The 23,079-nt window shown below is 50.6% G+C and overlaps 1 protein-coding gene across 2 annotated transcripts in view; it reads left to right on the plus strand.

Moving 5' to 3' along the window:
- Nucleotides 1-23,079, plus strand: part of LOC130291147 (connector enhancer of kinase suppressor of ras 2-like) — a 563,764-nt gene that overhangs the window by 333,544 nt on the left and 207,141 nt on the right. For both annotated transcript variants that reach the window (XM_056539606.1, XM_056539607.1), the window contains exon 5: nt 12,069-12,110. In XM_056539606.1, the coding sequence (XP_056395581.1) occupies nt 12,069-12,110 (42 nt within the window). The remainder of the gene's footprint in view (nt 1-12,068; nt 12,111-23,079) is intronic.

A 23,079-nucleotide genomic window follows, 5' to 3' on the forward strand; every position in this document is an offset into this window, starting at 1 on the left:
GCACAGGTGAGGATACTGATTAGGCCTGCTGCGCCAATCAGTGGCGCAGCGGCCCTTTAAATGGCAGAGACCCGGCGTGCGCGCGCCCTAAGGAGCGGGGCCGCGCACGCCGGGACAACACAGACGGGGAACGGGTCAGGTACGGGAGCCGAGATGCGCATCGCGAGCGGGCGCGTCCCGCATCGCGAATCGCATCCCGGCTGAGAGTAATATCGCAGCGCACCCGGTCAGCAGGTCTGACCGGGGCGCTGCGAATGAGAGAACGCTGCGAGTGCTCCGGGGAGGAGCGGGGACCCGGAGCGCTCGGCGTAACAGTACCCCCCCCCCCTTGGGTCTCCCCCTCTTTTTGGAGCCTGAGAACCTGAGGATAAGACTTTTGTCCAGGATGTTGTCCTCAGGTTCCCAGGATCTCTCCTCAGGGCCGCAATTCTCCCAGTCGACCAAGAAGAATCTTTTACTTCTGACCGTTTTGGATGCTAGAATCTCCTTCACAGAAAAGACGTCAGAAGATCCGGAAACTGGAGTGGGAGAAACAACTTTGGGAGAGAAGCGGTTAAGGATGACTGGTTTAAGGAGAGAGACATGGAAGGCATTGGGAATACAGAGAGAAGGAGGAAGAAGGAGTTTGTAAGAGACAGGGTTGATCTGGCACTTGATTTTGAAAGGACCAAGATAGCGTGGTCCCAGTTTGTAACTGGGGACACGAAAGCGGACATATTTAGCGGAGAGCCATACCTTGTCTCCGGGAGCAAAAATGGGGGGAGTTCTTCTTTTTTTATCAGCAAATCTTTTCATCCGGGATGAAGCCTGTAAAAGAGAATTTTGGGTCTCTTTCCATATGGTGGAAAGATCACGAGTCACTTCATCCACAGCGGGCAAACCAGAGGGCAAGGGAGTAGGGAGGGGAGGAAGAGGGTGACGGCCGTACACCACGAAAAATGGGGATTTAGCAGAAGATTCGGAGACTCTGAAGTTGTATGAGAATACGGCCCATGGTAGAAGATCTGCCCAGTCATCCTGGCGGGAGGAAACAAAATGCCGTAAATAGTCACCCAGGACCTGATTAACTCTTTCTACTTGCCCATTGGATTGGGGATGATAAGAAGAAGAGAAGTTTAATTTGATCTTCAGCTGTTTACAGAGTGCCCTCCAGAATTTAGACACGAATTGGACGCCTCTATCTGAGACGATATGCGTGAGCAAACCGTGAAGGCGAAAAATGTGTATAAAAAATTGCTTTGCCAACTGAGGCGCTGAAGGAAGACCAGGAAGAGGAAAAAAATGTGCCATCTTGGAAAATCGATCAACGACCACCCAAACAACTGTGTTGCCATGGGATGAGGGCAAGTCCGTAATAAAGTCCATACCAATCTGTGACCAAGGCTGTTCAGGAACAGGCAGAGGATGAAGGAGACCAGCAGGCTTCTGGCGAGGAGTCTTATCCCGGGCACAAACAGTACAGGCCCGCACGAAATCAATAACATCAGTCTCCAGAGTCGGCCACCAATAAAATCGAGAGATGAGTTGCAAGGATTTTTTGATGCCCACATGGCCTGCGAGGTGGGAGGAGTGTACCCATTTGAGAATCCCGAGACGCTGGCGTGGAGAAACGAAGGTCTTCCCTGGAGGAGTTTGCCTGATGGAGGCTGGAGAAGTGGAGATCAGACAGTCCGGAGGAATGATGTGTTGCGGAGAGACCTCTACTTTAGAGGCATCAGAAGAACGAGAGAGGGCATCGGCCCTAATGTTCTTGTCAGCAGGGCGAAAATGGATTTCAAAGTTAAAACGGGCAAAGAACAACGACCACCTAGCCTGGCGAGGGTTCAGTCGTTGGGCAGACTGGAGGTAGGAGAGATTCTTGTGATCAGTGTATATGATAACTGGAAATTTTGATTCCTCCAGCAGGTGCCTCCATTCCTCAAGCGCCAATTTAATGGCCAGTAGTTCTCGATCCCCGATGGAATAGTTTCTCTCCGCCGGGGAGAAGGTCCTAGAAAAAAACCGACAAGTCACAGCATGCCCGGAAGAATTTTTTTGTAGAAGGACAGCTCCAGCTCCCACTAAGGAGGCATCAACCTCCAATAGGAAGGGTTTAGATGGGTCAGGTCTGGAGAGCACGGGAGCGGAAGAAAAGGCAGACTTGAGATGTTTAAATGCGTCTTCCGCTTGGGGGGACCAGGACTTGGGATTGGCATTTTTCTTGGTTAAAGCCACGATAGGAGCCACAATAGTGGAAAAGTGTGGAATAAACTGTCTGTAATAATTGGCGAACCCCAAAAAACGTTGGATAGCACGGAGTCCGGAGGGGCGTGGCCAATCTAAGACGGCAGAGAGTTTATCTGGGTCCATTTGTAGTCCCTGGCCAGAGACCAAGTATCCTAGGAAAGGAAGAGATTGACATTCAAAGAGACATTTCTCCATTTTGGCATAAAGTTGATTGTCACGAAGTCTCTGAAGAACCATGCGGACATGCTGGCGGTGTTCTTCTAAGTTGGCAGAAAAAATCAGAATATCGTCCAGATAAACCACAACACAGGAATATAGGAGATCACGAAAAATTTCATTAACAAAGTCTTGGAAGACGGCAGGGGCGTTGCATAGGCCAAAGGGCATGACCAGTGTTACGCCTAGCGCTCCGGGTCCCCGCTCCTCCCCGGAGCGCTCACGGCGTCTTTCTCCCTGCAGCTCCCCGGTCAGTCCCGCTGACCGGGAGCGCTGCACTGTCATGGCCGTTGGGGACGCGATTCGCACAGCGGGACGCGCCCGCTCGCGAATCGCATCCCAGGTCACTTACCCGTTCCCGTCCCCTGCTGTCATGTGCTGGCGCGCGCGGCTCCGCTCTCTAGGGCGCGCGCGCGCCAGCTCCCTGAGACTTAAAGGGCCAGTGCACCAATGATTGGTGCCTGGCCCAATTAGCTTAATTGGCTTCCACCTGGTCCCTGACTATATCTAACCTCCTCCCATGCACTCCCTTGCCGGATCTTGTTGCCATTGTGCCAGTGAAAGCGTTTCCTTGTGTGTTCCTAGCCTGTGTTCCAGACCTCCTGCCGTTGCCCCCGACTACGATCCTTGCTGCCTGCCCCGACCTTCTGCTACGTCCGACCTTGCTTCTGTCTACTCCCTTGTACCGCGCCTATCTTCAGCAGTCAGAGAGGTTGAGCCGTTGCTAGTGGATACGACCTGGTCACTACCGCCGCAGCAAGACCATCCCGCTTTGCGGCGGGCTCTGGTGAAAACCAGTAGTGACTTAGAACCGATCCACTAGCACGGTCCACGCCAATCCCTCTCTGGCACAGAGGATCCACTACCTGCCAGCCGGCATCGTGACAGTAGATCCGGCCATGGATCCCGCTGACGTCCCTCTGCCTTATATCTCTGATATCACCACGGTGGTCGCCCAGCAATCCCGACAGATCGCCCATCTAACCCACCAGCTGTCGGAAGTATTCACCATTGTGCAGCAACTTCAGTCGCAACTTCAGCAGCAATCATCTCCTCCGCCAGCTCCTGCACCCCTTCCGCAGCGAGTGGCCACTCCTAGCCTCCGCCTGTCCTTGCCGGACAAATTTAATGGGGACTCTAAGTTTTGCCGTGGCTTCCTTTCGCAATGTTCTCTGCACTTGGAGATGATGTCGGACCAGTTTCCTACTGAAAGGTCTAAGGTGGCTTTCGTAGTCAGCCTTCTGTCTGGAAAAGCTCTGTCATGGGCCACACCGCTCTGGGACCGCAATGACCCCGTCACTGCCTCTGTACACTCCTTCTTCTCGGAAATTCGAAGTGTCTTTGAGGAACCTGCCCGAGCCTCTTCTGCTGAGACTGCCCTGCTGAACCTGGTCCAGGGTAATTCTTCCGTTGGCGAGTACGCCATACAATTCCGTACTCTTGCTTCTGAACTTTCCTGGAATAATGAGGCCCTCTGCGCGACCTTTAAAAAAGGCCTATCCAGCAACATTAAAGATGTTCTGGCCGCACGAGAAACTCCTGCTAATCTACATGAACTCATTCATCTAGCCACTCGCATTGACATGCGTTTTTCTGAGAGACATCAAGAGCTCCGCCAGGAAAAAGACTTAGATCTCTGGACACCTCTCCCACAGTCTCCACTGCAATCTGCGCCTAGGCCTCCCGCCGAGGAAGCCATGCAAGTGGATCGGTCTCGCCTGACCCTGGAAGAGAGGAATCGCCGTAAGGAAGAGAATCTTTGTCTGTACTGTGCCAGTACCGAACATTTTTTGGTGGATTGCCCTATCCGTCCTCCACGTCTGGGAAACGCACGCTCGCACCCAGCTCTCGTGGGTGTGGCGTCTCTTGATGCTAAGTCGGCTTCTCCACGTCTCACGGTGCCTGTACGGATTTCTACTTCAGCCAGCTCTTCCCTCTCAGCCGTGGCCTGCCTGGACTCTGGTGCTTCTGGGAATTTTATTCAGGAGTCCTTGGTGAATAAATTCCGCATTCCGGTGACCCGTCTTGTCAAGCCACTCCACATTTCCGCGGTCAACGGAGCCAGGTTGGATTGCACCGTGCGTTACCGCACGGAGCCCCTCCTAATGTGCATCGGACCTCATCACGAGAAAATTGAATTTTTTGTCCTTCCCAATTGCACTTCCGAAGATCTCCTTGGACTACCCTGGCTTCTACACCATTCCCCAACCCTGGACTGGTCCACTGGGGGGATCAAGAGTTGGGGTCCCTCTTGTTCCAAGGACTGCCTTAAACCAGTTCCCAGTACTCCCTGCCGTGACCCTGTGGTTCCTCCTGTATCCGGTCCCCCTAAAGTCGTTAGGGACTCTGCCTGCCACAGAAAATGCCTTTCCCCCCCTCCCAGTCCCTTCAGGCAAGCCTCTGTGTCCCCTCATGGCTCCCGTCCTTGTGTCTCCCTGCCCCGTGCCAAGCTTCACCCTCTGCCCTCCCTCCCCATTCCTACTCCTGCTGTACTGCCTGCCATTGAGGAAACCATCCATTCCTTCCCGGTGTCCTCATCCCAGGGGAGGCAGTCACCGGACAAAAAAAAGGGGAGACCTAAGGGGGGGGGTACTGTTACGCCTAGCGCTCCGGGTCCCCGCTCCTCCCCGGAGCGCTCACGAGCGCTGCACTGTCATGGCCGTTGGGGACGCGATTCGCACAGCGGGACGCGCCCGCTCGCGAATCGCATCCCAGGTCACTTACCCGTTCCCGTCCCCTGCTGTCATGTGCTGGCGCGCGCGGCTCCGCTCTCTAGGGCGCGCGCGCGCCAGCTCCCTGAGACTTAAAGGGCCAGTGCACCAATGATTGGTGCCTGGCCCAATTAGCTTAATTGGCTTCCACCTGGTCCCTGACTATATCTAACCTCCTCCCATGCACTCCCTTGCCGGATCTTGTTGCCATTGTGCCAGTGAAAGCGTTTCCTTGTGTGTTCCTAGCCTGTGTTCCAGACCTCCTGCCGTTGCCCCTGACTACGATCCTTGCTGCCTGCCCCGACCTTCTGCTACGTCCGACCTTGCTTCTGTCTACTCCCTTGTACCGCGCCTATCTTCAGCAGTCAGAGAGGTTGAGCCGTTGCTAGTGGATACGACCTGGTCACTACCGCCGCAGCAAGACCATCCCGCTTTGCGGCGGGCTCTGGTGAAAACCAGTAGTGACTTAGAACCGATCCACTAGCACGGTCCACGCCAATCCCTCTCTGGCACAGAGGATCCACTACCTGCCAGCCGGCATCGTGACAACCAGATACTCAAAGTGTCCATCTCTGGTGTTAAATGCGGTCTTCCATTCGTCCCCCTCCCTGATGCGGATGAGATTATAAGCACCTCTTAAGTCCAGTTTGGTAAAGATGTGGGCACCTTGTAAGCGATCAAAGAGTTCCGAGATAAGAGGTAAGGGGTAGCGGTTTTTTACCGTGATTTTATTAAGTCCGCGGTAATCAATACAAGGACGTAGGGAGCCATCTTTTTTGGACACAAAAAAAAATCCAGCTCCGGCAGGAGAGGAGGACTTGCGGATAAACCCCTTTTTTAAATTCTCCTGGATGTACTCCGACATGGCAAGAGTCTCTGGAGCAGACAGAGGATAGATTCTGCCCCGGGGTGGGGTAGTACCCGGGAGGAGGTCAATAGGACAGTCATAAGGCCTGTGAGGAGGCAAAGTCTCAGCTTGCTTTTTGCAAAAAACTTCAGAATAGTCCATATAAGCCTTAGGAAGACCGGATACAGGGGGAACCACAGGGTCACGGCAAGGAGTACTGGGCACCGATTTAAGACAGTCCTTGTGACAAGAAGTACCCCAGTTCTTGATTTCTCCTGTGGACCAATCAAGGGTTGGGGAATGGCGTTGAAGCCACGGTAATCCAAGAAGAATTTCAGAAGTGCAGTTGGAGAGGACCAAAAATTCAATTTTTTCGTGATGAGGTCCGATGCACATTAGGATAGGTTCCGTGCGGTAACGCACGGTACAGTCCAATCTTTCATTATTAACAGAATTGATGTAGAGGGGTCTGGCGAGACTGGTCACCGGGATGTTGAACCTGTTGATGAGAGAGGCCAAAATAAAATTTGCATAGCCTCCACGGCGGGAGGCACAGGAACGGATTGCAGAGGACCAGAGGAGAGAGGAGCCGGGGAGAGAAACCGCCTCGTGCGAACAAAGTCCATATCCTGGCGGAGCTCCTGACGCCTTTCGGAAAAACGCATGTCAATGCGGGTGGCAAGATGAATAAGTTCATGCAGGTTAGCAGGAATTTCTCGTGCGGCCAGCACATCTTTAATGTTGCTGGATAGGCCTTTTTTAAAGGTCGCGCAGAGGGCCTCATTATTCCAGGATAATTCGGAGGCAAGAGTACGGAATTGGATGGCGTACTCGCCAACAGAAGAATTACCCTGGACCAGGTTCAGCAGGGCAGTCTCAGCAGAAGAGGCTCGGGCAGGTTCCTCAAAGACACTTCGGATCTCCGTGAAGAAGGAGTGTACAGAGGCAGTGACGGGGTCATTGCGGTCCCAGAGCGGTGTGGCCCATGACAGAGCTTTCCCAGACAGAAGGCTGACTACGAAAGCCACCTTAGACCTTTCAGTTGGAAACTGGTCGGACATCATCTCCAAGTGCAGGGAACATTGCGAAAGAAAGCCACGGCAAAACTTAGAGTCCCCATCAAATTTATCCGGCAAGGATAATCGTAAGCCGGAAGCGGCCACTCGCTGCGGAGGAGGTGCAGGAGCTGGCGGAGGAGATTGTTGCTGGAGCTGTGGTAATAGCTGCTGTAGCATCACGGTCAGTTGAGACAGCTGGTGACCTTGTTGCGCTATCTGTTGCGACTGCTGGGCGACCACCGTGGTGAGGTCGGCGACAACTGGCAGTGGGACTTCAGCGGGATCCATGGCCGGATCTACTGTCACGATTCGGCTGGCTGGAGGTGGATCCTCTGTGCCAGAGAGGGATTGGCGTGGACCGTGCTGGTGGACCGGTTCTAAGTTGCTACTGGTATTCACCAGAGCCCGCCGCAAAGCGGGATGGTCTTGCAGCGGCGGTAGCAACCAGGTCGTATCCACCAGCAACGGCTCAACCTCTCTGACTGCTGAAGATAGGCGCGGTACAAGGGAGTAGACAAGAGCAAGGTCGGACGTAGCAGAAGGTCAGGGCAGGCAGCAAGGATCGTAGTCAGGGGCAACGGCAGGAGGTCTGGAACACAGGCTAGGAACACACAAGGGAACGCTTTCACTGGCACAATGGCAACAAGATCCGGCGAGGGAGTGCAGGGGAAGTGAGGTATAAGTAGGGAGTGCACAGGTGAGAATACAGATTAGGCCTGCTGCGCCAATCAGTGGCGCAGCGGCCCTTTAAATGGCAGAGACCCGGCGCGCGCGCGCCCTAAGGAGCGGGGCCGCGCGCGCCGGGACAACACAGACGGGGAACGGGTCAGGTACGGGAGCCGAGATGCGCATCGCGAGCGGGCGCGTCCCGCATCGCGAATCGCATCCCGGCTGGGAGTAATATCGCAGCGCACCCGGTCAGCAGGTCTGACCGGGGCGCTGCGAATGAGAGAACGCTGCGAGCGCTCCGGGGAGGAGCGGGGACCCGGAGCGCTCGGCGTAACACATACATTACATTACTTATCCTGTACTGATCCTGAGTTATATCCTGTATTATACTCCAGAGCTGTACTCACTATTCTGCTGGTGAGGTCACTGTATACATACATTACATTACTTATCCTGTACTGATCCTGAGTTATATCCTGTATTATACTCCAGAGCTGTACTCACTATTCTGCTGGTGAGGTCACTGTGTACATACATTACATTACTTATCCTGGACTGATCCTGAGTTATATCCTGTATTATACTCCAGAGCTGTACTATCTATTCTGCTGGTGGGGTCACTAGGTACATACGTCACATATCCTGTACTGATCCTGAGTTACATCTACTAGCTGAGTACCCAGTCTTCCTACCTAAACCTTGTAGTAGAGGAAAAGCAGTCCAGTCCTTTCATTTTTGTTTTTGTTGCCTTTGATTGCTCTTGGCCTGTAGCTTCACGCTTCATTGACATCATTTTTACACTTAAAATAAGCAATCAATAATTAACTAATTTATAGTAATAAATTAATCATTCAATTGTATTGGAGCTCTTCAGGAGACTGCAAAAGCTTGGTGGCCCACATCCTCTGTGCCACCCAGCTTTGCCAGTCTCCAAAAGCCCCAGCAGTGATAGGCTGCTCGTCCTTCCTGTACTCCTCACTGTAGTAAGGCTGCCATGCCCTCTCCCTGTTCCTAAACTGATTTCTTCTCTATCCTCTCAGTGTTCTCTTAACTCGCAAAAAGTCTTCTCTCCCCGACCTGCCCTGTCTCCTCTCCCTCCCCCACTCTAACTATTCTCTGCACCTGCCTGCTGGACAGTTAAATCATACTTTACCATGACATTAGACCTGTGGCAGAAAATTTAAACTCCTCACCAATCTTAAAGTAACATGATCAGGTAATGTACTGGAAGTCCCTTATACCTTCATGGGACTTCTGGTATCATCATGGTAAAGTTTGTTTTATAGGAGAAGTCTTATGGTAAAAAAACAAAAAAAACTATCCCCTATCCGCCAGATAGGGGATAAGTTTTACATGGCGGGGGGTCCAACTGCTGTGGCCCCCTGCAATCCCCTGTATGGAGCCCCAGCTCTCTGGAGGAGAGATACGTTTTTTACCATGAGACTTCTCCTTTTAACTGTCCAGTATTTGTATTTGACATATAACGTGTATCCGGTTTATTGGCAATATCTCTAGCCAATTGGAATTTATGTTGGAACATACAGACATTTTAACATACACACAGTATATATATATACATATATATATATATATATATATATATATTATCTGTACCTGCCTGCTGGACAGTAATACTTTACCATGACATTAGTCCTGCAGCAGGATATTTAAACTCCTGGGCAACCATAAAGTAACGTGATCATGAAATGTACTGTACTAGGAGTCCAATAGACTTGCATGGGACTTCTGGTATCATCATGGTAAAGTATGATTTAACTGTCCAGGTTCTCGTCCTTCAGAGATTGTCGGTATTGGCTCATCAGTTAACTTTACTACCGTATATACTCGAGTATAAGCCGAGTTTTTCAGCACGATTTTTCGTGCTGAAAACACCCCCCTCGGCTTATACTCGAGTGAACTCTCCACCCGCAGTGGTCTTCAACCTGCGGACCTCCAGAGGTTTCAAAACTACAACTCCCAGCAAGAGTTGTAGTTTTGAAACCTCCGGAGGTCCGCAGGTTGAAGACCACTGCGGCCTTCGACATCATCCAGCCCCCTCTCACCCCCCTTTAGTTCTGTACAGTACTCACCTCCGCTGGTCCGGTGCCGCAGGACTGTCCGGTGAGGAGGTGGTCCGGTGGGATAGTGGTTCCGGGCTGCTATCTTCACCGGGGAGGCCTCTTCTAAGCGCTTCGGGCCTGGCCCCAGAATAGTCACGTTGCCTTGACAACGACGCAGAGGTACTTTCATTGCCAACGTACTTCTGCGTCATGGCAACGCCTCTATTCCGGGACGGAAGCGCGGAGAAGAGGCGCCCCCGGTGAAGATAGCAGCCCGGAACCACTATCCCACCGGACCACCTCCTCTCCGGACAGTCCTGTGGCACCGGACCAGCGCCGAGCGGAGGTGAGTACTGTACATAACTAAAGGGGGTGAGAGGGGGCTGGATGATGTCGAAGGCCGCAGTGGTCTTCAACCTGCGGACCTCCGGAGGTTTCAAAACTACAACTCCCAGCAAGCCCGGACAGCCGATGGCTTCCCGGGCTTGCTGGGAGTTGTAGTTTTGAAACCTCTGGAGGTTCGCAGGTTGAAGACCACTGAGGGCGGATGATGAGAAGAGGATGATGAAGGGGGGGTGTGGGATGATAAGAGGATGATGAAGGGGGGGTGAGGGATGATGAAGGGGGGTGGGGATGATGACAAGGGGATGATGAAGGGGGGTGGGGATGATGACAAGGGGATGATGAATGGGGTGTGGGGGATGATTACAAGGGGATGATGAAGGGGGGTGGGGATGATGACAAGAGGATGATGAAGGGGGGTGGGGATGATGACAAGAGGATGATGAAGGGGGGTGGGGATGATGACAAGGGTGATGATGAAGGGGGGATGTGTGGGATGATGACAGGTGATGATGATGAGGGTCTGGATGATGACAGGCGGTGATGATGATGAGGATGTTAATGACGGGTCTGGATGATGACAGGGGGGGATGATGTATTTCCCACCCTAGGCTTATACTCGAGTCAATAACTTTTCCTGGGATTTTGGGTTGAAATTAGGGGTCTCGGCTTATACTCGGGTCGGCTTATACTCGAGTATATACGGTATATTTGTATTTGACATAAATGTAACATGAGTAAAGTTTATTCGAAAAATCCCCGGCCATTTGGATCTTATATATACAGTGACCCCTCGACCTACGATGGCCCCGACATACGATCATTTCAGCATACGATCACTCTCAGAGGCCATCACATGTTGAAGGCAGCATCAACATACGATGCTTTTGTATGTCTGGGCCATCGCATAAACGTCTATCCTCCAGCGCAGACTGCTTCAGCTGCCACCGGATAGCCGTTTACAGGGCCCCGTGTGGTCCGCTGACGATCACTTACCTGTCCTCGGGGCTCCGGCGCGTCCTCTTCGGGATCGCCTGCATCGTCGGCGCTCTCCATCGTCGTTATCACGTCGCTGCGCACGCCGTCCCGTCATCCAATAGGAGCGGCGTGCGTAGCGACGTGATGGCGGCGACGGAGAGCGAGGATGCCGGGGAAGCAGAGGCCTTGCCGGAGCGTCGGGGACACCCCGGGGACACTGCTACAGCAATGGACGGCGACATCCAGGGCAGCGGTGACGAGCGGTGACGGTCCGGAGCGGCGGGGACAGGTGAGTACAACTTCCTCTAACAGTGGTCTACATCCTGCGGACCTCCAGATGTTGCAAAACTACAACACCCAGCATGCTCGGACAGCCAACGGCTGTCCGGGCATGCAGGGTGTTGTAGTTTTGCAACATCTGGAGGTCCGCAGGGTGTAGACCACTGTCCTATACTTTACATTGCACGGATCCCTCAACATATGATGGTTTCAACAAACGATGGTCCATTTGGAACGGATTACCGTCGTATGTTGAGGGACCACTGTATATATATATTACAGATGACATTTTTGCTGTTTATATAAACCTATAATTTACCGATTTGGATATTGTATTGGGATTATATATACGCACAGTGACCTCCTCCTTCCGGTAAATGTTTGTGTGCTGTATATGTAGTTCGCTCTCTTATGGTTGACGTCATGGACAATATATGGGGGGGGGGGGGGGGTCATTTGAAGGACGCTGTATTGATAAGAGTCTAAATACTTGGGGAAGGTAATATCCATCTGCATAGTCCATTAGTCCTGGTAATTCGGTGATGCACTGCGCCGGGTGCGATTCATCTCTGTGTGAATATTTGCAGGGTTTCAGTGTCGGGGTTAATGCAAATATTTTTTCAATTCCGATGTGTGAGAGAATCATCTCCTGATCTTTTCCTTCTTCTCTCTCTTTTTTCAGGATTGCACCGTCTATGAAACGGAAAATAAAATTCTCCACGTGGTAAGTGGCGCCCTGCGTCCCGCTGAGATCTCTGCCGCTGCCAGTCACTGTCTGTGCTGATGTTCTGAGACGTCCGGGCTGGAGGGATGCTGGGAATTGTATTATGTCTCTGTAGGGTCTATGGGGGTCTCATAAAAGAGGATGAGGAAAAATGGGGGAAAACAAGGTGGGGGAGATTTTTTTCTGCAGAGGGCCATTTTGATATTTATACGATTATTCACCGGGCGTACAAAATTATCAACCTAAAAATTATTACTCACTACAACACAAAACTTTGCAAGGTTTATGTTGTTCACCTTCTAGGTTTCTCCCACATATAGCCCCCCCCCCCCTCCCCCCCACCCATATGTAACTTGCCACCTAAAGGTTAGACCTCGTCTGCAGGTAGCTTTCCTTCTGTAGGTAGTTTTAGAATCCCCTGTAGTTGGCTTGACCCCTATACATAGTCTAAGGACCCCCATTAGTTAACATTCTTCCTGTAGATAGTTTTAGGACCCCCTGTAGTTAGCATGCCCCCTGTAGACAGTTTTAGGACCCCCTGTAGTTAGCCTGCCCCCTGTAGATAGTTTTAGGACCCGTCTCCCCCCCCCCCCCCTGAAGTTAGCCTGCCCCCTCTAGATAATTTTAGGGCCCCCTGTAGTAAGCTTGTTCCCTGTCGGTTATTTTAGGACCCCCATGTTGTAAGCTTATCCTCTTAGGTAGTTTTAGGACCCCCTGTAGTTAGCTTGCTCCCTGTATGTTGTTTTAGGTCCCTCCTGTAGATAGTTTTAGGACCTCTTGTAAGTAGGACCCCCCCCCCCCCCCCCCCCCCCCAAAGCATAAAAAGCAAATGTGGTGTCCCAGTACCGCATTACATACGGTACTTATTTATTTATGGGTCCCCATAGCCAGAGTCCCTAGGACGTAGGGATCCCTGTGATCTAGTCCGCCCCTAGTCGCCTCTACCTTAATGTATAATTAGTAATTTATGCATAGATAATATAAATAGTATAGTATAAATGTAAATAAATGGTTCATTACTTGTTTCCATGGTGTCACAGGGCCTTCGGGTCATGTGATGCGTTCCAAGCCTCACTCTGGATGCGTTCCAGGCCTCACTTTGGTATCTCTAGCCTCGTTTTGGTTTTATAATGTATATAGATCCTGTGATGTAAGCAATCCCATCACACTATGTAATGGTGAATGGCAGACGTTCGGACCAATCAGATTCGCCACACCCCCCTGCCCATATAAGGGAGCGGCGGCCATCTTATCGTTCTCTTGCTCCTGTGCTCTTGATGAGAGAAGACCTGTACAGCAGTAACTTCAGTGAGTTAGGCCCGAGCCTTGCGGCAACGGCTGAACAATTATAATTATAGAGTGTATCACCTCCCAAACACTCTGCAGTATCTCCGGACCAAATACCTCCCCTAAATCCGGACAGATCCGCAAATCTCTTCCTAAATTAAGAGACTTATTGTCTAGCTCAAGGTCCGCAACTACTGCCAGTCGCTAAGTAACCAAGGGACTGTTTGTATGAGACTGTGACTGTGCCGTGAATATTGCAAGCACTTCAGTAAACGTTATTCAAGTTCAAGTTCAAATCTCCTTGTGGACCTTCAGTTTTTTTATGCACCTATCGTTACTGGGAAGGGCGGCGATAGGCCGGAACACTGATTTAGCATACCAGCCCTCAGCCTGGCGTCCCGAACTCTTCTAGGGTTAACATTAACCCCTGATATACCTATACCATACCACCACTACCATTCACCCCCCAAGGGCTACCACAAAGCCTTTTTGGCGTTGCACGAACAGGATTCGGGTGTGTGCCTACTATTGCCACTAGTGAAAGTGTACTCCCCCCTAAGAAAAGAACTTTATTCATGTTTTGCTGTGTACAGGAATGGTGCTTGTGGTGCATCATACAAGGGGGCCAAGAGAAAAGTAAGGGGCGAGGCAAATATTTGTCTACAGTTGAAATGTGTAAACTGCGCAATGAGCTCATGCTGCGATCCTCCGGTTAGCACAGGCGGAGCCGAACTGCTGCCGGAAAAGCGCGCAAAGAAAGCCTGCGCTGCGCCACACCACGCCCCTGGGCGTGGACGCCAAGTTGCTGTATCCCAGCCGAAAGGGAACTCAGAGGTGCAGGAGTCGTTTCTGGAGGGACCGGAAGTCGGGGCTGCACTGACAGTGTCCTTCCTGCCCAGCGCCATTTTAGAGAAGCCCGCTATAAAAGACGCCACACAGAGCAACCTCTCCAGTCTGCAGAGAGAGACGGAGAATACAGACATGGCGGAGAGCAGCGTTCCACGTGGTCAAGTTGGCAAAATGGCGCTGGAAACACGGAAAGTTGTGGCAGTCGCAGCCCAACTTTTTCAAGAGCTTGCTGACCGTCTGCAGCGGTTGTCATTAGACGAAGAGGGGGCCTGCAATCTTCCCCCACTGCCTGATGATGACGACGATTGGCCAGAGACACCTCCAGCGAACAGTGCAGGGACACCTGGAGGCGCGTCACCGGTGAGATTGTCCCCTCACCACAGGACCTGGGGCTCGTGGGCCGAGATCCCGTCGGAGGAGTCTGCTGTGAGTACCCCGCCAGAGGCGGCCTATTCTTCCTCCTCCAGCCCTGAGGTCATTCCTCGATCAAGCTTGCCAAGTGCACGACCGTGCTCACCAAAATTGCCGCAATGGGTGTTCGGAGATGAGCCGGAGCTGATCGAGTACATGCACAGAGTCACAGAGTACTGCAACCGTTGCCTGAGAAGACACTCCCACCAATCCCAACTGCAGAAAGGGAAAGGGCCCGTCAAGAAGCCGAGCTGGCCGAATTGGTGGAAAAGTTAAAGGCCCGATACAAGGAACTCTATGCTCCAAAGCACGTACACTTGCCTCAAGAAGAAAGAGTGCGGTATCAAGAAAATACCAAAGAAATGGAGGCATTGTACATCCGTAAATGGGATCACCCCCGAGAAGGGGAGAAGCCATTAGAAAGGAGAAGAGCAACTGTGGCCAAGTTTGACAAGGTCAGAGGTTATGGGACACTCCTTGACTGCCACACTGGGCAGACCATCCTCGTAAACCGGCGAGCAGTGCAAAGGCCATATCTCCATAAGAAGTTCAACACCTTGGAGGTGGGTGAAATTGTGGAGTACACCCCCGTCCAGAGCCTTCGTGGAGAATGGGCTGCAGCAGTCACCAGACCAACAGCCCCAACACAGCTTCCTTTCAAATATTTCCCGTCCACAGATTGGGAGTCTGATCCTTTCAACTTGAGGCCGACAAGTTCTTGTTACGCCGAGCGCTCCGGGTCCCCGCTCCTCCCCGGAGCGCTCACGGCGTCTCTCTCCCTGCAGCGCCCCGGTCAGTCCCGCTGACCGGGAGCGCTGCACTGACATGGCCGTCGGGGATGCGATTCGCACAGCGGGACGCGCCCGCTCGCGAATCGCGTCCCAAGTCACTTACCTGTCCCGGTCCCCGGCTGTCATGCTCTGGCGCGCGCGGCTCCGCTCTCTAGGGCGCGCGCGCGCCAGCTCTCTGAGATTTAAAGGGCCAGTGCACCAATGATGGTGCCTGGCCCAATCTTCCTGATTAGTTTCCACCTGTGCACTCCCTACTTATACCTCACTTCCCCTGCACTCCCTTGCCGGATCTTGTTGCCCTTGTGCCTAGTGAAAGCGTTCCCTTGTGTGTTCCTAGCCTGTGTTCCAGACCTCCTGCCGTTGCCCCTGACTACGATCCTTGCTGCCTGCCCTGACCTTCTGCTACGTCCGACCTTGCTCTTGCCTTATCCCTTGTACCATGCCTATCTCAGCAGTCAGAGAGGTTGAGCCGTTGCCGGTGGATACGACCTGGTTGCTACCGCCGCTGCAAGACCATCCCGCTTTGCGGCGGGCTCTGGTGAAAACCAGTAGCTACTTAGAACCGGTCCACCAACACGGTCCACGCCAAACCCTCTCTGACACAGAGGATCCACCTCCTGCCAGCCGAATCGTGACAGTAGATCCGGCCATGGATTACGCTGAGGTGCCGCTGTCAAGTCTTGCCGACATTTCCACGGTGATTGCCCAGCAATCCCTAATGATAACCCAACGAAATCACCAGCTGGCATACTTGAGCACCGTGACACAGCAACTTCAGTCACAGATACAGCAGCTGCTGCCGCAGATACAGCAACTTCAGTCACAGACACAGCAGCTGCAACTGCAACAACCATCTCCTCCGCCGGCTCCTGCAACTCCTCCGCAGCGACCGGCCGCTCCTAACCCCTGCTTGTCCCTGCCGGACAAATTTGATGGGGACTCTAGACTCTGCCGTGGTCTCCTGCCTGGGAAGGCCCTGCCATGTGCCACACCGCCCGGAGCACCTCTCTCACAGTATCCTTTGCAATCCACCCCTGTGCCTCCCGCCGAGGAGGCTATGCAAGTGGATCGGTCCCGCCTGACCCCTGAAGAGAGGACTCGCCGCAGGAAGAAAGAAGATTTACTTCTATACTGCACTGTGCGTTACCGCACAGAACCCCTGCTCTTGAGCATGGAACTTTTTGTTTTGCCCAAATGCTCCTCTGAAGTCCTCCTCGGTCTGCCATGGCTCCAACCCCCATCCTCTGCCCTTGTCTGGACCACCGGGGAGATCGGGAGCTGGGGTGCTTCTTGCCACAGAAAGTGCCTCACGTCTGCTCCCAGTCCCGTCAGTCAAGCCTCTGTGTCTCCCCCTTTACCTGGCCTCCCCAAGGCCTGTCTGGACTATGCTGTGTCTCCTCCTCACGGCTCCCGTCCTGTTGACACTCTGCCCCGTGCCGGGCTTGACCCTCTTCCCTCCCTCCCCACCCCCACGCCTTCTTGTGTGCCCGCTGTTGATGTGGTTTCCCGGGGCTTCGCCACCTTCTGGAAAAAGACTCTGAAATTCCTCATGCTGGCCTCATCCCGGGTGAAGAAGCTTGCCGGAAAAAAGAGAAGAGCTCCTCCGGTTTTTGTGTGGCTCTCCGCCAAGTATATCGGCTTCCGTGTCCCCAGTTTTTATCTCGGACCACGTTATCTTGGACCCTTTGTAGTCGAGTGCTCAGAGGAGAGATCTTGGGAACCTGAGGACAACATCCTGGACAAAAGTCTTATCCTCAGGTTCTCAGGCTCCAAGAAGAGGGGGAGACCCAAGGGGGGGGTACTGTTACGCCGAGCGCTCCGGGTCCCCGCTCCTCCCCGGAGCGCTCACGGCGTCTCTCTCCCTGCAGCGCCCCGGTCAGTCCCGCTGACCGGGAGCGCTGCACTGACATGGCCGTCGGGGATGCGATTCGCACAGCGGGACGCGCCCGCTCGCGAATCGCGTCCCAAGTCACTTACCTGTCCCGGTCCCCGGCTGTCATGCTCTGGCGCGCGCGGCTCCGCTCTCTAGGGCGCGCGCGCGCCAGCTCTCTGAGATTTAAAGGGCCAGTGCACCAATGATGGTGCCTGGCCCAATCTTCCTGATTAGTTTCCACCTGTGCACTCCCTACTTATACCTCACTTCCCCTGCACTCCCTTGCCGGATCTTGTTGCCCTTGTGCCTAGTGAAAGCGTTCCCTTGTGTGTTCCTAGCCTGTGTTCCAGACCTCCTGCCGTTGCCCCTGACTACGATCCTTGCTGCCTGCCCTGACCTTCTGCTACGTCCGACCTTGCTCTTGCCTTATCCCTTGTACCATGCCTATCTCAGCAGTCAGAGAGGTTGAGCCGTTGCCGGTGGATACGACCTGGTTGCTACCACCGCTGCAAGACCATCCCGCTTTGCGGCGGGCTCTGGTGAAAACCAGTAGCTACTTAGAACCGGTCCACCAACACGGTCCACGCCAAACCCTCTCTGACACAGAGGATCCACCTCCTGCCAGCCGAATCGTGACAGTTCTGCTCCTAAAGCCTCCACCAGCAAACCCAAGGAGGAGGAGCCTAAAGAGTCAAGTTCATCATTTTCTTTGTACAGCAAAGAGTCAAGTGCATCATCCTCTACGTACAGCAAAGAACCAAGTTCTTCACCTTCTTCATACTGTCGAGAGTCAAGTTCTACACAGGCTGAAGAAAACAGGCCAAAATTGCGGCCACCCAAGTCGGTACCTAGACCCTCTCGGAGCATTGAGAGTTTGTCTAACCCTGGGGTACCCACAGATGTACCAAGGCCCTCTCGGAGCAGTGAGAGTTTGCCAGTTTATGAGGTACCAACGAAAGGGTCATGGGTTGCTCCTAATTTGGAGATGATGCTCAAGCCCTATTGTCCCACTGTGATCCCGGCTAGTAAGCCTATAACCCCTTCTCAAGCTGCCTTCCACAACTCCATTCTCACCAATGTGGTATGGCAAAGCTATGTCAAGTCTGATCTTGCCCCTGATGTTGGCAGATATGGGGGAACCAAGAGAGGCACTACAAGAGTAAAGAAGAACATCTTCTAAAGAAACTCTAAAAGTAATGTCTTATTGTTTTTTTCTCTGTCTAACCATTTTGTCTTACAGTAACCAAGTTCAAGAAAAGTGCCTAGCAGGACTGTGCTAAGTTGTTCCAGTTCAAAGTTCAGCAACGTAACCACTAAGCTTGTGCCTGACTATTAAGTCAAGAAACTCTTAGCCAGTAGGAGATTTATTAAGGACTGTACCCGGCTGAGTGGTGGTTAAGGCCGTGTTCATTTTAATTGAACTCCTAGTGTAGGTGGACTGCTGATCCTTACACGCCAACTTGTATATTGTCTTGGACTCCTAGTGTAGGTGGACTGTTGATCCTTACACGCCTGCTTCATGTATAAACCACCAACTTCATAAGAACTCTTATGACAAATGTTGCACTTATCGGGTGAATGCACCTGAAATATGTTGGAGTGTTGATAAACGTATAGTAAATTTGTATATGGTTCCGTACACAGAAAGATGTCCCTGTGTCTGTGTACATAAATAGTAAGTAAGGTTTGTACATAGAAAATATAGTCAAATGTCTATGTACATTAAAATAACTCAGAGTTGTACATGGAAAATATCGACGTACAGCACGTGTACACTCAACACTAAAAATATGTATACATTTTTGTACATACAAATGTATCATAAATCAAAGGTGTTTAGTAGTAATTCAATGGGGGACACCTCGGCTCCTCTGAGGGTAATATTATTGCTGTTGCCCATCGCTAGCACCTGTCTCAACCAAAAATAGTAGGGAGGATTCCCTTCCAAATAGTACTTGCACATAGTACCCTAGATTACTCACTTAATGTACTATCTCGAAATTTCTCTAGTACATACATAAAACAAATAAACATCTCACTTAAGAAAACACTTAAGGAATTGTAGCATACTTATACCCAATTCCTGCCAGTGTTAGGTACACTTTGTGTGAGATGCTCTGCCTGGCCAGTAGATGCTCTTGCAAATAAAAAAATAAACACGTAATTCTTAGAATAACCTGGATAGGTTGTTTTGAAAGTGCTCTAGGGGTAAGTAGCGTGTAGTCGATAGACACTAGCAGCCACCCTTACTGTGACCTAGCTTCAGGCTAGCCAGTATACCTTTCGTGTACTAACTAACAGGTAACTTATTGTTTGGCGAATAAAAGGTGAGATAATAACAAAATGTCTAGTCAGCTTGATGCAAAAGGTAAATAGAGCTGTACTAATATCTAGTTAGCCTTATGTATAGAGGTATATGCTAATGTTCAGTTTAGCCTCAAAATGTATCATAAGTTTTAGAGAGTTGTATAGGAAGCTAGAAACTAAAGGATAGATAGCTTTCTTTAAGTGTCTAGATAGCATTCAAATGTCTAGATAGCATTCAGATGTCTAGATAGCATCAAAATATGTTTAGTCTACTCAGGATGTATAGCAAAAGTACAAATCATCCTGTTCTATAGCATGCTGTTCTAATGCTAGTCCTAGTCCCTAGGACTAGTCCCTAGGCCGGAACACTGATTCAGAATACCAGCCCTCAGCCTGGCGTCACGAACTCTTCTAGGGTTAACATTAACCCCTGATATACCTATACCATGCCACCACTACCATTCACCCCCCAAGGGCTACCACACAAAGAAAACAAACAAATACTCACACCCTCCCCTTCTTCAGATTGCTTATCAATCTCCAGCTATATCTGTATACTGCTGCTGCTATCTCTATGGGATCAGGATTTATAGTAGTTATACACCTCCCCTCCAGCTCTATCTTTATAGTGCTGCTGCTATCACTATGGGATCAGAATATATAGTAGTTATACACCTCCCATCCAGCTCTATCTGTATACTGCTGCTATCTCTATGAGATCATGATATGTTGTAGTTATACCCCTCCCCTCCAGCTTTATCTGTATACTGCTGCTGCTATCTCTATGGGATCGAGATAAATAGTAGTTATACACCTCCCCTTCAGGTCTATCTGTATACTGCTGCTGCTATCTCTATGGGATCAGGATATATAGTAGTTATACACCCCCCCCCCCCACACACACACACACACACTCCAGCTCTATCTGTATACTGCTGCTATCTCTATGAGATCAGGATATATAGTAGTTATACACCTCCCTCCAGCTCTATCTGTATACTGCTACCACTATCTCTATGGGATCAGGATAAATAGTAGTTATACACCTCTCCAGCTCTATCTGTATACTGCTGCTGCTATCTCTATGGGAGCCGGATATATAGTAGTTATACACCTCCCCTCCAGCTCTATCTGTATACTGCTGCTACCTCTATAGGATCAGAATATTAAGTAGTTATACTCCACTCCTCCAGCTCTATCTGTATACTGCTGCCATCTCTATGGAATCATGATATAGTCAAAACGAGGTACAGATTTGTAAAAAAATGCAGTAAACTTCACAGCCTGAAGATTTCAAATCTTCATAAAACACCTTGATTGTAGTTGTAGGTCAAATCACTTTCTCCTCATGGCAATATATTTTTTTAAACACAAATTTTAAATTTGAAAACGCATGTAGTGTGAACTGACACCAACCCACTTATTAGTCTCAGCAGTTTAGGCTTCTGGTAGCTGTAGTCTAGCACGGTGATTAGTTTTGTTTTAAGGACGTGAATTGCAGTGATGAGACTCCACGCCCTAGCTTTGCAACACCAGTGGATTTATTGGAAAATTAAACATTAGGAAATCATTTCTGTTCTGAAATAGAAATCAGTATGGTTGAAAACCCCCATGCCTGCCACATCAGCCAAAACAGGTGAGCACAAGGCATACACAAGAACCTCTATATTATTCTCTAATAATAGTCTATGCTGTACTATATAAGCAAAGTGAAAATGAATCCCTGAAGTCCTTCTTCCAACCAGTTCAGAGTAAAAGGCTGTGGCCGGGATCATGGGGACAAAACACTGTTTAGAAATATAAAATTAAAGGGGTACAACTATTTTTTTTTTTTTTTTTAATCAACTGGTACCAGAAAGTTAAGCAGATTGGTAAATTACTTCTATTTAAAAATATTAACCCTTCCAGTACTTATTAGCTGCTTTCTGCTCCACAGGAAGTTGTGTAGTTCTTTCCAGTCTGACCACAGTGCTCTCTGCTGCCACCTCTGTCCATGTCAGGAACTGTCCAGAGTAGAAGCAAATAACCATAACAAACCTCTCCTACTCTGGACAGTTCCTGACATGGACAGAGGTGGCAGCAGAGAGCACTGTGATCAGACAGAAAGGAACTACACAACTTTCTGTGGAGCATACAGCAGCTGATAAGTACTGGAAGACTTAGGATTTTTAAATAGAAGTAATTTACAAATCTGTTTAACTTTCTGCCACCAGTTGATTATTATTATAATTTTTTTTTCCAGTGGAGTACTCCTTTAAAATTCCTTTTATCCAGTATTTGATCATCCAGAAATCCGGATAGTCCAGATAGTAAACTGTAGACTGTTTGTTGTAGATATATTATCAGGGGTCAATTCCTGCAGGAACGTGTGGGAACTGAGTTCCTGCACTTTTTTCACAGCAGGAACACTGTTCCCATTAGCAGAAGTCCTGCAGGACCAGCTATTGGGTGGAACTCATGGGTGAGTTCCCTCACTTTTTTTCCCAGGACTTGACCCCTGTATATTATATATGTGTTTTGTTGAGGGGCCAATGCCCTGAACAAGGCCTGGGGTAGTATGAGGTCACCTGATGCCCTGGGGGGTAGGGGGGTACTTAGCGTCTGATGACCCCCATCCTCCTCTCAGAATAGTGTGATCACCGCAGCACAATCCTGGTGAAGCCGTTTTATGACATTGAGCATGAGCGGTGATTTTCTAAATAGGTGTTATTCTCCTTGTCGCCTGTCAAGCAGCGTATTTTCATAAACACGTCCCGCTCGCTCATTGCGCGTCGACCGTGAATGTAAACAAACATCTCTCGCTTAAATGGAAAATTCTCCACTCAAGCTGTGTCTTTCTCTGGTGCTGTATGAAGCGGCGGCTCCACCTCTCCGGAGAGCGCTCTTCAGGGTCTGCCTGCCGCTCGCCTGTTTATAGCGATCTCTTAGCCCTGTTATCAACGCGGCGTGTTATTTACGCGGTTAACACTTCACGTCTTTATACGCAGTCTAAACATCTCGTCATTACTTGGTGCAGGGAAGATTATTGCAATAGACCAGTGTTTCCCAACCAGGGTGCCTTGCGCTGTTGCAAAACTACAACTCCCAGCATGCCCGAACAGCCTTTGGCTGTTCGGGCATGCTGGGACTTGTAGTTTTGAAACAGCGCAAGGCACCCTGGTTGGAAAGCACTGCTAAACATCCTGGACTCCAGACTGATACATTGTACATAGCTAGTCCTGCTCTCAGCTGAGAAGTGATACAATTGTATCCAGTCTAGACAATGCTCTGTGAGCTAAACATCCTGGACTCCAGACTGATATATTATACATAGCTAGTCCTGCTCTCAGCTGAGAAGTATATACAATTGTATCCAGTCTAGACAATGCTCTGTGAGCTAAACATCCTGGACTCCAGACTGATACATTGTACATAGCTCGTCCTGCTCTCAGCTGAGAAGTGAGACAATTGT

This window comes from Hyla sarda, chromosome 9, assembly GCF_029499605.1.
Source record: "Hyla sarda isolate aHylSar1 chromosome 9, aHylSar1.hap1, whole genome shotgun sequence".
NCBI lineage: Eukaryota > Metazoa > Chordata > Amphibia > Anura > Hylidae > Hyla > Hyla sarda.